The sequence below is a fragment of the Micropterus salmoides genome, unplaced genomic scaffold (assembly GCF_014851395.1).
Source record: "Micropterus salmoides isolate LMB-PRFRI ecotype aquatic unplaced genomic scaffold, ASM1485139v1 Ms_hic_scaffold_13, whole genome shotgun sequence".
Taxonomy (NCBI): domain Eukaryota; kingdom Metazoa; phylum Chordata; class Actinopteri; order Centrarchiformes; family Centrarchidae; genus Micropterus; species Micropterus salmoides.
In genome coordinates, this window is record NW_024040374.1 from 18378890 (window position 1) to 18391795 (window position 12906).

The following is a 12906-nucleotide window of genomic DNA, read 5'->3' on the forward strand; positions in this document are numbered from 1 at the left end:
GCTGGCTGGAATCAATTCTATCTTTATCAGTCCCCCTCTTCTGTGTCCAGGAATCCTCCTCACACTGCAGCGCAGCCGGGGGGGAAACTGATGTGTTTTCCAATAATGAAACGGACCACAGCAAAAAATAAGTTTAAAAAGGTGCCTGGCTGTTCTTCCTCAGCAGTACAGCACTCTTTTAATCTCTAGTCTGGTGTTTAAGCACTGTTGTGGCCTTGCCTATGCCAGCTAAAAGAAATTGAATGTATTATGTGCTGTGGGTGTGTGTGTGTGTAGTGGATTGAGGGGTGATTTTTTTGGGCACTGACTACGCTGCAGGCATGTAGGGATTGTTAATTTTGGTACATCAAAACTAATTACATCAAAACATTTGTTCTTATACATAAATATGAATTTAATGTATTTTTTCCTGGTTATACATATTACAGACAATTAATGTGATGTGAGTGAATATATGTAAGATTTAGGACATGACAGCCCACACGTCTGCTAAGTAGGAAGCAGATTTCATTTTGAAACAACTGCCTATTACCATTCTAATGGCTGGTTGTGTGAGTGAGTTGCACCTCGGGCCTGAGGCAGCCAGGCCTGCTGCGGCTGTACGATGATCCATCTGCATGGCAGAAACCATCCATCCAGTGGATAGCTACAGGCTGCAGGCCGGCCCATTGTGTGGGCTGAGCACTGTGACTGCTCCCTCTTGTACCTCCATAATGGGATTACATTAGCCAGGTTCTTCTGCTCCCTCTCCAGCGCTCTCTTTCTTTCTCACACACACACACACACACACAAAACCATGCACACACGCACACAGAGTGTGTGAGCCCATGTGTGAATGACTGACTGTTCACTTGGCCACCTCATGTTTGCACCCTGTTTACTTGCCTATGGCCCTGTGTAATGATGCAGGTTCCATACCCATTTTACAGACACTTTTGTTTTCAGCAGGAACATATAGTTTTATGTGATTTCCACTCTTCTTGAAAAATATTTCTCCTCTTTTTTTGCTTTTTTTGTCATTTAGTTTTCACGGGTGTGTGAGAGAGTTTGAGAAAAAGAGACAGAAGGAGAGGATGAATCAGATGAAGACAGACAAATATAGAGAGAGACAGAGGGGTTTGTTCAGGGTTTTCCTCAAGGAGAGGCTGTCATGTGTAAAATCTTGTTCAGAACCAGGAATTGTGTTTTGTTGGGCTGCACCAGCAGGACTAAGCTCTTGTAAATGTTGAAAACCAATTTGTTAATGTCTAAACGCTGTACTAGTTTTCCCTCAAGGACAAGGATTGATATTCAACATAACTTGCCTAGACACCACTGAAGAAGAATATGGAGAGCGATGATACTCAAGAGGAATTATGCCAGAGATCTCGAGCACCAGAAATTGTCTTTTTTCCTCTTTCCTCTCATCTTCTCTCAGTCTGTAGTTCATTAGCTTCACTTACACTAATACAGTCTGTCTGTTCCATGAAGAATCAAAAAATCTGGTGTACAGTGCATTTCTTTTCAACATTCACACTCAGCATTACTTATCTTTGCATTATCTAGTTTATCTTTAAAGTGTTCAGAGAGTTTTTCAGAAAAATCACTTGGCTGTTTATGGTAGTTAAATACTAAATGATATAGGATTGATTAAAAAGATCAGGCTACCAGCCTACCAAAGCGTTTGAATCTGGAGGTAGCCACCATAAAATTAAAAGGGGGATCAATGGCGTGTCATATCCCTGCTGCTCCGCAGGCTGAACATGTAATTCTAACGCTGAGGCTACAGCCATCTCTCACGTCAGGCCTTCAAGCATCAGGCTCAATAACGCAGCCGCCCATGGCTGCTGTCTATTGCTACCCATGCTACAGTATTCACAAGCAGAAGCAGACAGATATTAGTTTGGTCTCTATCTTGTGGCTCCTCTGCAGACTTTTGGCCAGTAACATTGATACCATGAATGTATGTGTATTCGTTTCTTTGGGGTTTTTCTCAATTAGAGATAAAGGTGTTTGTAAAGATATTTTAATCATTATTTTAATCAATCAATTTTAAAAATCAGTGGGTAATATTAAGCATTGACACACAACCACATAACTGTGTTTAAATTTAAAACAATTTGCAGACCTTAAAGGTGAAGGTTTGTGCACCAATCAAAAGCTTGCTTTGAATCCTGCCCTTTGCATATGAGCAGCGCATGAGGGGTTCTTTTGATGTTGCTCAACTTTGCTAACCTGCCTACAGATCTCCGTGTGGTGGAGGGGCCTCCATGCAGCTGTTTTTGACGATGAAAAAAATAGCTCTGCTTTGCATGCACGCACACACACACACACACACACACACAAGCAGTTTCTTTGCTGGTGGCTGTGCACATCAGTTTTCACTGTCTCAGTGAGCGCAACCACAGGCAGCCAGAGGGCCTCACAAGGTGCCTCTAGTAGTCTTTTGTCACACTTTCCTCAAAGAGTTCTGTTGTGAATGAATTTCTGTGAGATGACAAACACAAACACAGTCTATTGGCTTCATTTACACCCAATTCATGCTTAATTCTATGAATACTGCTTGATTGTGCTGTGCAACCGGCTAGCAGTAGTTGCATTTTTTCCTGCTTTCCTTTTGTAATTACTGTGATGTTTTGCAAAATCTTTTCGTTATATGTGACAGCAAAACACCTTTATATATGAATTTCTTTCGTAAAAAGTCAATTACAGCTACATTTGTTTGTTTCTGAATTCTCTCTGACAGCATTTGTAGCAACCTGTCAAACCTTCTTGCTTAACAGCATACCATAGTTTTCACTCATAGTGTGAATGCTATGCAGCCATTCCAGTCCGATAACAGCATTTTCAGTTAATTTCCTGTTCACTGTATTGACGTTCTATAATGTTGTAAGGATGATTTTCACAGTGGAGATTTCACAAATCAATGTATGGATTTCTGATAATGGTTTAAACGTGTTTACTCACTTTAAATCAACCCCCCCCACTCATTTAACCCCATATAGACAATGAAGTGCCCTCAGAGAAGGGATGTGTTTTCATCACTGAATAGGGTTATTAGGACTCTGATAGGAGGGATGACCTTTGGAGGCCATTATCAACTTGGTCTAATAGGCTGTATTTGGCCGTGTCAGCTCTGTGAATAGCTGTGATGTTGGTAGGAGAGATGATCGATTCGATGACACATCTGTCTGGAACAGGTGCTGCTCTGATGTCTATCTCATCTCTTTGTCAGTGCTTGCTAGGTGCAGCTGGGTCTGATTCAACCCGCCGCCTGCTCTTGGCTTTATCTAGTTTCAATGGCTCGGAATTGCATTGCCAACCAGCCAAAAAGCAAGTCCCTGCCTGGCTGCCACTTCTTAGCTAGCCAGCCACTGTGCAAAACAAACTAGGGGCTGCACGATAACTCAGTCATCAACTAAATCATCTGTCTCTTTGTAATGATATCACAGCAAAGATCTCATATGAGGATATTGTGGTTCACTGTTGTCATAGCTAAATTAATGATGAGTTAAAATTAATCAAAATCTAATAGAATGTGAGATCATAAATACATCAACAATTTTTTTTCCAACATTTAAAAAAACGTACTTTAAATTCACCTTGTGATATTGAATACGTAAGGAAAAAACTATATGAAGATGAATTTTGTCCGTACTTCCCGTGCCTTAATACTGTATGAGCTAAGTGATAAATACACATTATAGGTTTTTCACATGTAGACTTCTAGAGGTCACTAATTGGCGGACCGCGGCCCAGAACCGGACCCAGGCGCCGTCCTCTCCGCCCCCCCCGACCTACAGCCAATTTATTATTGAGAAGTACTACCTGGTGACGGAGCGTTTCTATTTTTGCCTGCACAGCTTTTCTAGCATTTACTGTACTGGTTTAGCAGCACGGGAAACTCACAGACCAATTGCATGTGTTCCAATCGGCTCATGTGATGCTGCTCAGCCAATCAAATCTGTGAGATACACGTTTTGGAAACACACACGGAGAGAGGAGAAGAAAGAGAAAAGAGATTTGACATGGCTTTTAATCAAGAATGTATAGATGTACATTTACATACTTACATGAACATTCTTCCCACGGGCAGTTTAAAACCAGAATAGCTCATATATGTCCAATCCTAGCCAGAGCTCACATTTATCACTGAACAAGAGAAAGTGGCATAAAAGAGGGAATGAAAGGTAATAGGAGGCATTAAAGCTGTTCATTTGTTAACATGATGTTGAGTGTTTATTATAAAATTGGTTGAGACTACACTTCATCACTTCAAGTTACGCTTTTTATTTAATCTTTTTCTGAAATTAAGCACTTTATTTTAGTTTACTTAAATTTAGAATTTATAATTAGAGTAGTTATCCAATTTAATGTGAACACTGACTGTAAATATTGTTGAAATATTTGTCAGTTGTTGACTAAAAACATATGTTGATACAACTATACGTTAAGGCACTGAATTATTACGCAAGTTAGTTGTTATGAATTTCCGGACCTTTGCTTCGGGAAATTTTCTGTAACTGGACCTCTTTGAATTCTTATTGTCTATGTTGAGTGGTGCTCATTAAATATGCCTGAGATAGCTATCTAAATGGGTAGTTCATGCAGTTTATTTCACACTTTTATTGTAGAATAATTTTTACGCTGTTATGTCAATAACTAACAGGCGGGAGCTTATTCTCACATGTAATTTCTGACATAGTATATAGACAAAAAGACAGAGGCTTAAGTCTTGCCTCAACTCATGTAATTTATATATAATATTATTTGTCAACATATACACTTCTGGTCTCTCCCTCCCCCAGACACCTCTCCGTCTTTCTTTTATTGTTGTCTAACCTTGCATTCTTATGTTGTATATGCTCCTTGAATATAAAATTAGTCTGTATGAATGAATGGATAAGGAATAACAGTTTAATATTTCAGCACAGCTCAGCCACTCCTTAATCAGCCGGAGTAGCGGTGTGCAGAGAGAAACTTTTTTTTTCTCCAGGGACCAGTGTACTGGAATGAGACGCCACTCACCATTAGTCCGCTAGCTGCAGGAGCAGGCTTCAAATGTAAATACGGATCAGTCATCAGTTTTTTGTCACACAATAACCTCTTACAATTTCTTTCTCACTGCTTGTGTCTTACGGTTCCATGCTGTATTGGAAATGTTGAAAATACCACTGCAGATATAAAATTTTAAACTGAAGTACTGCTCTCGTTTATATTTCAGAGCACCTTGTAGTTTTCTGCAGTATTATATAAACTAATGATAGCCCTTCTGTGGGTAGCTTCAGTGGAGCAAAGCAATGTGTGTGTTTGTGTGTTGCAAGCTGACTAGTGGATTAGCTCTGTCCGATGGCAGAAGGAGAGGGATCTACTTTGACAGTGTGGTAGTTAGCCCATCTGTCTATAATCAGTTGTGTCTGTGTGTGCGTGCTGCTGCTATGGTACTATGTGCCAACAGGTGGTCAACAGTACCCTGATGTAGAGTTTTAGAGTTGCCCTTGTGGTCTGCCTAGTTTGCCAGCAAACCTAACTCTTGAACAGCTGCTTGTAAATACAGCATATCAGTTCAGCATTTAAAATGACAGAGTTGACTGGTCTCATGTAACGGGTTAAGCACAGTACTCAGTTAAAGTAAGCTGTCAATTTGTCATTTTTCTGTGAAGCTCCAACAAGAAGGCTAACCCACTCTCCCCCCTCATCATCTTTGTGTTTTGACTCTGACAGTCATTATTTGTGCATGCACCACAAAAGTCTCCACAACATATGTGTCCACATATAAATCAGAAGATACAGACACTGCCTATATTTAGAATGCATATCATGCAATCATGTACTATCCACTCATCTTATAGACAGCTTTGAGATTGGGAAGCGGGGAAATAGGTCCCACTGGATTAATTATACTTCTACTGATCATCTGGATCTTTTTGCTGTGGGTAATATATAGTGTGTCAGATATGGATGGCTGAAACAACCCCAACTGTTGGTCTGTATTGCTTTAAGTGAGGCCGTGTTGTGTTATAGCATCATTTTGTCTGTCTGTATTGTTTTGAGTCCACTGATTGTTAACTTTAAGGAATAACGACGAAATTCTGTGTTGTGGACTGCTCAGTTAAACTTAATGCTAATTAAGCTGTTTCACTGCCTCTGCAGGGAACCTCGGCCGTGTGGACTACATCAGTGAGTTCGAGTTTGACCTCTTCATCCGGCCTGACACCTGCAACCCCCGCTTCAGAGTCTGGTTCAACTTCACAGTGGAGAACGTCCGTGAGACACAGGTCAGCTACTATGGTCCTGAATAGTGTTACCATTAATCTTTAAGAGGGGCTTCTCTCCCAATTCCCTTCCATATTCCATTTCACACACAGACTTCTACTTTAAGGGTGCTAAATTGTCGCAATCAACAATAACTACCAAGTGCAGTGAATTAGAGACCTGCATGGGACTGTTTTCTTGATCCAGCTCCCGCTGATTTTGTGACCATTACCTCCCGCTCCCGCAACATCTATGTTACTCAACCGCCCATTCCCGCAACATGTGTATCCACTCCTGCCCGCACCCGCAAACATTGTGACATGCAGAGTAAAAAAGCGCACGTATGTTTGGGGTATGCTAAACGTTCAGAATAAATTAGGCCTACATAAATCGTTGCATTCAAACTGAGAATTTTTCCAAATTTCAGACTTGCCTTGCTGTTTTGCATAAGCCTCTGTGGACGGAAGCCAGTGAGACTGTGCAGTGAGTAAACCTCACTCCCAGCTTAAAACGCAATGGTGACCGACGCCAGTGGCCACCGTGTTTAGCCTCTTTTTCAGTGAATCCGCCTTCCTTATCCGAGGTCACCAGTTCGAGTCAGACCCATGCAGTACATTCTCGGGAGCAGCCGTATGCACTCGCGTTACTCTTCTTTTCGTTTGTTGACTCCATCTTATCAGCGCTACTGTGGGACCCGCAGTATATTTTTTAACCGCCCGCTCCCGCCCGCAGCAGAGTTAAAACCACCCGCGTGAGTTGCGTTGGGTCCCGCGGAACTTCTTAATTTTTCCGCGCATAAAATATATGTTGGCCACCTTAGAACTGAAGTTAATAATAGTAATTTAGCCCATTTAAAGATTCTGTGTTTCCCCTGGAACATTATTCTTTTGGAAGCTACTGCATTTCAACAAGACTATGGTGAGCAGAAAATGTTCCTCGATAAAATAATGCTATGTTTAGGTATGATATGGTTTCATGATGTCAGTAGTCTAGAGTCATACACATCCAAACTGTCACCCTTCCTCCGTGAGTGTCCTCTGACACATCTCAGTGCATTAGAAATTGGTGCCCCTAACGCCACCACAGATGTTTCTTCTCAGAATTGAGGCAGTCTTCTGTTTCCTACCTCACATCTTGTCGCAGCCTCCAAGCTTGATTCTACCACTAGCAAGCTCCGAGCCCCGTGATTGGCTGACAGATGTGGTCACATGCCACAGAGATACACTGTATGTGTGTACAGTGTGTGTGGCTTCACGGAGATGGAGGCTTTGCAGGAGGGTAGAAGGTAAAACTGACAGTATTGGCATTTAAGTTTGACTGCTGCTATGTAATTTATGCGCATACAAGCTTGTCAGGCTTAGATATGAAGCAAACAAAAAAAAGAGAGATAAAGTTTAGAGACAGTCTGAAGACAGCAAATGTAAAGACACAGGGAGTAAGATAGAAAGAGGGAGTGAGAAAGAGACTGACAAAGATGAGAGTAAGAAAAGAGAAAAAAGAAAAAGGGAATAAAAGGGGTGGGAAAAGAAGAAAACGACAAGGATGAATCCACAGCATGCTGTTGCTGCTGTCTTCCTGTAGAGTGTCCAACCCAGCCTATCTGAGGCTATCAGGCCTATCAGCCCATCTCCCTGCAGTGCTGTAGTCAGCACTAATCACATTTTATGGCTCTGAGATGAATGGGAGGCCTCGGCTTGGAGCCGGATCGATCCCAGGGCCAGATAGACCAGCAACAGCAGCCTGCAGCCTGGGCCAACAGGATATTTGCTGTTGTGGCAAAATGACAGAGAAAGTGTGACAGAGAGAAAGAGAGACAGTGACTGGGGAAGGCAATATGACACAATAAATGACAACAGACTGATATATCATGTATATGAACACAGTATGTAAAGTGGCACAGGCAAGAGCAAGCTTACAGGTGAGCAACTAATTCCAATGCACACTTTCACGCTCTCTCTCTATAGGCCCCCTCACATGCTTCTTTCATAGAAATCTGTTTCTTATCTGTCCAATTTCCTTCTTCAAAGAGGCCTTGTGTGAATTTAATCTACTCCAGTAGAAGGTGTTGTGGTTAAGTGCTGCCTGTGCATTTTGCCAAGGTGTGTGTGTGTGTGTGTGTGTACAGACGCTGTGATTAGAGTGTGTCTGTGTGCATAGAATCATCAGAATGCACATAAATCTATAGTTTACATCCTAATGGTTGTAATATTGTTATGAAACAAAAAATGAAACAGACAAAACAAAGAATAATAGCATGAGTAAATAAACCAACTAAGTGTAGCTATGTGGGGAGAGGCTGTGCTATAGAGATATCAGTGGGTTCCAGGGGAGAACTGGGCTGTTGGAGTGTTTCATCCAGCTAAGCCTTGCTAACTCTCAGCCTGAGCCAGGGGAATGGGGAACAGTAAAAGCCCGTGATATTGGAAGTGAGATGGCCATTTTGAAGGAATGTAAGCTGGTGAAACAGATTTGGTCTGCCTCAATCAGCTTAGCAGCTTTGTGGAAATTGGCTTCACCGTAGTACCGGTTATGATGGATGGCTGGATGGATGAATGTCTCTTTTTTGTGTGTCCATTCTTTTTTTCTTTTTTTTTTGAACCACTCAGTTACCTCAAAAGGCTCAGACCAATTCTGGTTACGTTAGTTGCAATGACTGGGACCATGTGACACTATCTGAGCTTTTGCTTGGTTATGTATATTTTTTTTCAGGACAATGTCTTGCAAAAAAAGAAGCTGAATTATTGGTCTGAATCTCTACTGGGTCACACAGGGAGACAAAGATTTAGAAGCACAATGCAATTTTGGTTTCTGTTGTATGGAGCATTTTCACCAGTCAAAAGTTTTACTGACGATACGATAAATTACTTACAAGTTAGTTATTATTTACTGCTAAATCACAACTGTTGGAAGGATTGTCAAGAGATTTGGTAGTAAACATTCATGTTTCCCTCAGGATGAATTGTAATACCTTTTATTGACTGACTCAACATCTAGCGCCATCATCAGATCAAAACTTAATTTTGTAGTTTTTGACCAAATAACTGCTAAACCAATGACATTCTCATAAACATTGTGTTTACTGCTAATTAGCAAATTATTGCATGCTAGCTAAAAACCCCACTGTGCCAATGTACAGAGCCCCTAGTGTGGCTGTAGACTTAAGCTGATGATACACGGGGCAACTTACAGAAAACACTGCTCTGAACTGCCTGAAAACAACTCGACTGTAGTCCAGCCTTTTCAGGGCCCACCCTACTCTGCTTCTGATTGGCTAGTGGTCCTTAACTAGGTACTGTGCATGTGCAAATCCCAACAAAAGTCTTGTAGAGGTGAGATGCATCACTCCATAGCTAAAACAGAGCGTTCAGCACACAGCGTGAAAAGAGGTGCTGCAGTAATGAAAAAAAGGAAATCATGTAAATGTGTTCTTGTACAACCCCTAAATAAATGATGCAATTGCAAATGAGCATAATATGAACACTTTAAACAACACCAGCACTGTAGTAACGTAACTAAATTTCCACAGAATGCAACATTAAAAACAGCTGCAGGCATTGGACACACTTCACTCGTTATTTAGTGAGCTTCAGAAGAGGCTTACTGTGCACACAGTTTCTCTCGACTGTCCCCCAGTATCACAACATTCTGTATCACGTTGCTGAGCCTGCTAGTCACATTAGCCGCGTAATAAGCTAACGCCAAGTTAGCTAAAGTACAAAACAACACAAAACATGGCAACACTTACAGCTTCAAAGTTAGAAGTCAACTCAAGTACAGCCCATGGCGATCCATCCTTGAACCGTTAAAGAGCTCGTTATGCTTGTGGAATATTTGAAGCACTAACTTATTAATTTAACACGCCCTGAAGGGTAAAGTATGAACATTGCGGTTGTTGCGGTACTTGCCATCCTCCATGTTAGGCTTGGCCAATAACGCGGTATTTCAATTTTGCTGTTATCACAACAGCCCTACAGACAATTAGTTGTCACAACTGTCACTGACTAATTTATCAATTGACATTTTAGCACCACCCAACTTACTTTGATATACTTATATTGTCTCTAGTGTTTCTCACTTCTATGGAGAGAGGGGCTTGAGTGTAGAGCTTCTTTGGCATAAATGTTGGGATTGAATCTCTGGCTTATAGAGAGCCTAAGTCACTAGCTTCCGCTTCCTGCCCATGGGACCTTATTTTGGAAAAAATATGTACGGTAGTCAATGGCGAGAAATAACTTATTGTTTGATCCTGTTTGAACTGTGCCCTGAATTACACAAATGATGTTTGTCAATTTAAAAGATAATTTTGTCCGTAAAGAAAGTTGCAGTTTGTCATAAGACAGAAAAGTTAGATGTCATTTGGTGCGAAAACCATTCAATGAACTACATCTCTTGTCTTGCACAATATACGTCACCAACATGTTAGTGCGGAAATGCTCGCTAACGTTCATTGCTTGGTTGCTGCTAATTAGATAACATAGCTATGTTCCACGCAGAAATATATCTCACCTGATGTGTTTAATCCAACGAATCCCAATCCTTTTATCACATCATCCTCTCATGTAAGTTTTTTGATGCTAGCTTCAGTAACGTTAGCTTCAGTCATTAAGAGAAAAAGTTACAACGTCACATACGTGACTTTTGGGTTTGTAGTTTTGTAATTATGCATTATCACAATCTTATACCTCAACAGTTTTACATCAAGCTGCGACTTTCTTGACTTTGAGATGTATATTTTAAATTGACCATCTTGTGTAATTCAGAGAACAATTCAAACGGGATAAATAAAATTACAAGAACGCACTAACATGGGGCCTTTAAAAAAGTTTTGCCTCCTATGTCCAAACTGAGTGAGTTTCAACTTGACATGTAGGTTCCAGCTATGACTATTTCATTTCAGCATCTGTCTATGTTATAACCAGAAACCTCTGGATGAGTTGATATGACACCCCATTGGGTGAGTTGATATGCCATTCCATGCTGCTGTAGGGGTGTGCTTGATGTCAGGCTCCGTGAAGGGCACGGCTGTGAGCTATTATCATAGAAGCCTTCAGGGAGCCATTCATAGAAGACAGGCAGTAAAACCTTGCGCCAAGCGCCTTCAACTCCACCGACTGCTGCAGGGGTGATTTGTAAGCCTCACTTGTCCAGGCAAAGCACAGTGCTGGCGGTTACTCTTCACAATCAGGAAAGAGGACGAACTGAAGCAGAAAAGGCCATGTGTTACCTAGAATCCCCAAAGAGCCATCGTCACTGTTTCAGACAATGCTCACCTATTTAAATTCATCATCAATGATGTTATGCAATTTGTCGTGGGGGATAAGGTGGATCAATATCATTGACGCTGATCAACCAGTTGTAGTTTTATGCAGCTGCTGTTTTTTCCAGAATATGATTGAGCTGGAACCAGCTCTATAAATTATCACAATATTCTATCTGAGATATCACATGTCATAATGCCTAATTGGGTTTAAAAGGTCTTCAAACGTCCTCTACAATGTGTCATTTTCTAAATGTGTAATTTACTTATCAGTTTGAAGGATACATCATTAATATTCTGATGTCTTGTGCTAAAGAGGAGAAAAAGGAATAAAGTAAAGGAGAATGAGTGAGAGATGGAGAGAGAGCAGCACACGGGTAGGGTAATGGATGTGATGCACATTGATTTTTTCCCCCCCATAAAAGAGACAGAGGCAGGAAGAGAGGGTTTAGGAGGAGGAGGAAGAGGAAGGACAGTGGTGTATTTGCAATAAATGACTAGTTCATGTAAGCAATACGTTTCCCTACCATCCTAAATAGAGAATGTTGGCAGCAGTTCTGGGAAATCAGTTGTTGGTCTTGGAGTGTAACATCAATGCCTGCCTGTATAATAGAAGTTCTTATCTAAACGTAGTGCTTCATCAGCTCGGGACAATGCTCTGGTGTAGAAGCCTGTGTCGGGCCATGTCCATGTGGTTCAACGCATTGAACTTCAGACCTGCTCCTCCCAGTTTTCTCAGATTTGCAGAAGTTTGTATGGACACTCACTCGTCTATTCCATCTCGGTTTCATCCTTCCTACCCACCGTGCTCCTTGAATCTCACCACCGTCATGCCTGTGTTGTGATGTCCTTCAGCAGTGACAGAGGGAGAAGAGGACAGGCAGGTCTCTAGCGAGCACCTTTGGAGGAATGTGGGCAAATCATTGCTGGCGTAGCGTGACCACGAGCCTGCACTGCAGACAGCTGGTTGGTGGCAGTTTCTCGTTGCAGGACCACTTTGGGTCTGCCTATGGGACAGCGTGCTGGATATATAGCTCTAGGATTAGACTCCTACTCACCCGTGGGCCCTTTTATCAGGTCTACCCATACTGTCAACAACATACATAGGCAGGGACTCATGCAGATTCACAAAAAAAAAGATTCACACTGTCAAACTCACACAAACTCACTTACATGCTTGTCAAAAGGTCTGCTTGTCTCTTTGCCCTGCCTGTCTAAAAGACTCCACACACAAGCTGGCCATGTCATTTTTAGTCCTTTGCATTGCCTTTTCTTTCCCTTCTGCAGCATATGGCACAAGGTAGATAGGCATGTTTCCTGTGCTTGTGGTCTTCTTCTTTGGAAGTTCATTTTTTAAGCTTCCCCTCTCTACAGTCTCCAAAGGAGAGACACTGGCTTCTGTGGGACTCTGCCAA

General features: G+C 41.6%; 1 protein-coding gene across 1 annotated transcript in view; it reads left to right on the top strand.

Annotated features, from left to right (window-relative positions):
- The window catches only part of agbl4 (ATP/GTP binding protein-like 4), a 303975-nt gene that overhangs the window by 18724 nt on the left and 272345 nt on the right, over nt 1-12906 (top strand). Inside the window, exon 3 of the mRNA XM_038715945.1 lies at nt 6133-6257. Within this exon, the coding sequence (XP_038571873.1) occupies nt 6133-6257 (125 nt within the window). The remainder of the gene's footprint in view (nt 1-6132; nt 6258-12906) is intronic.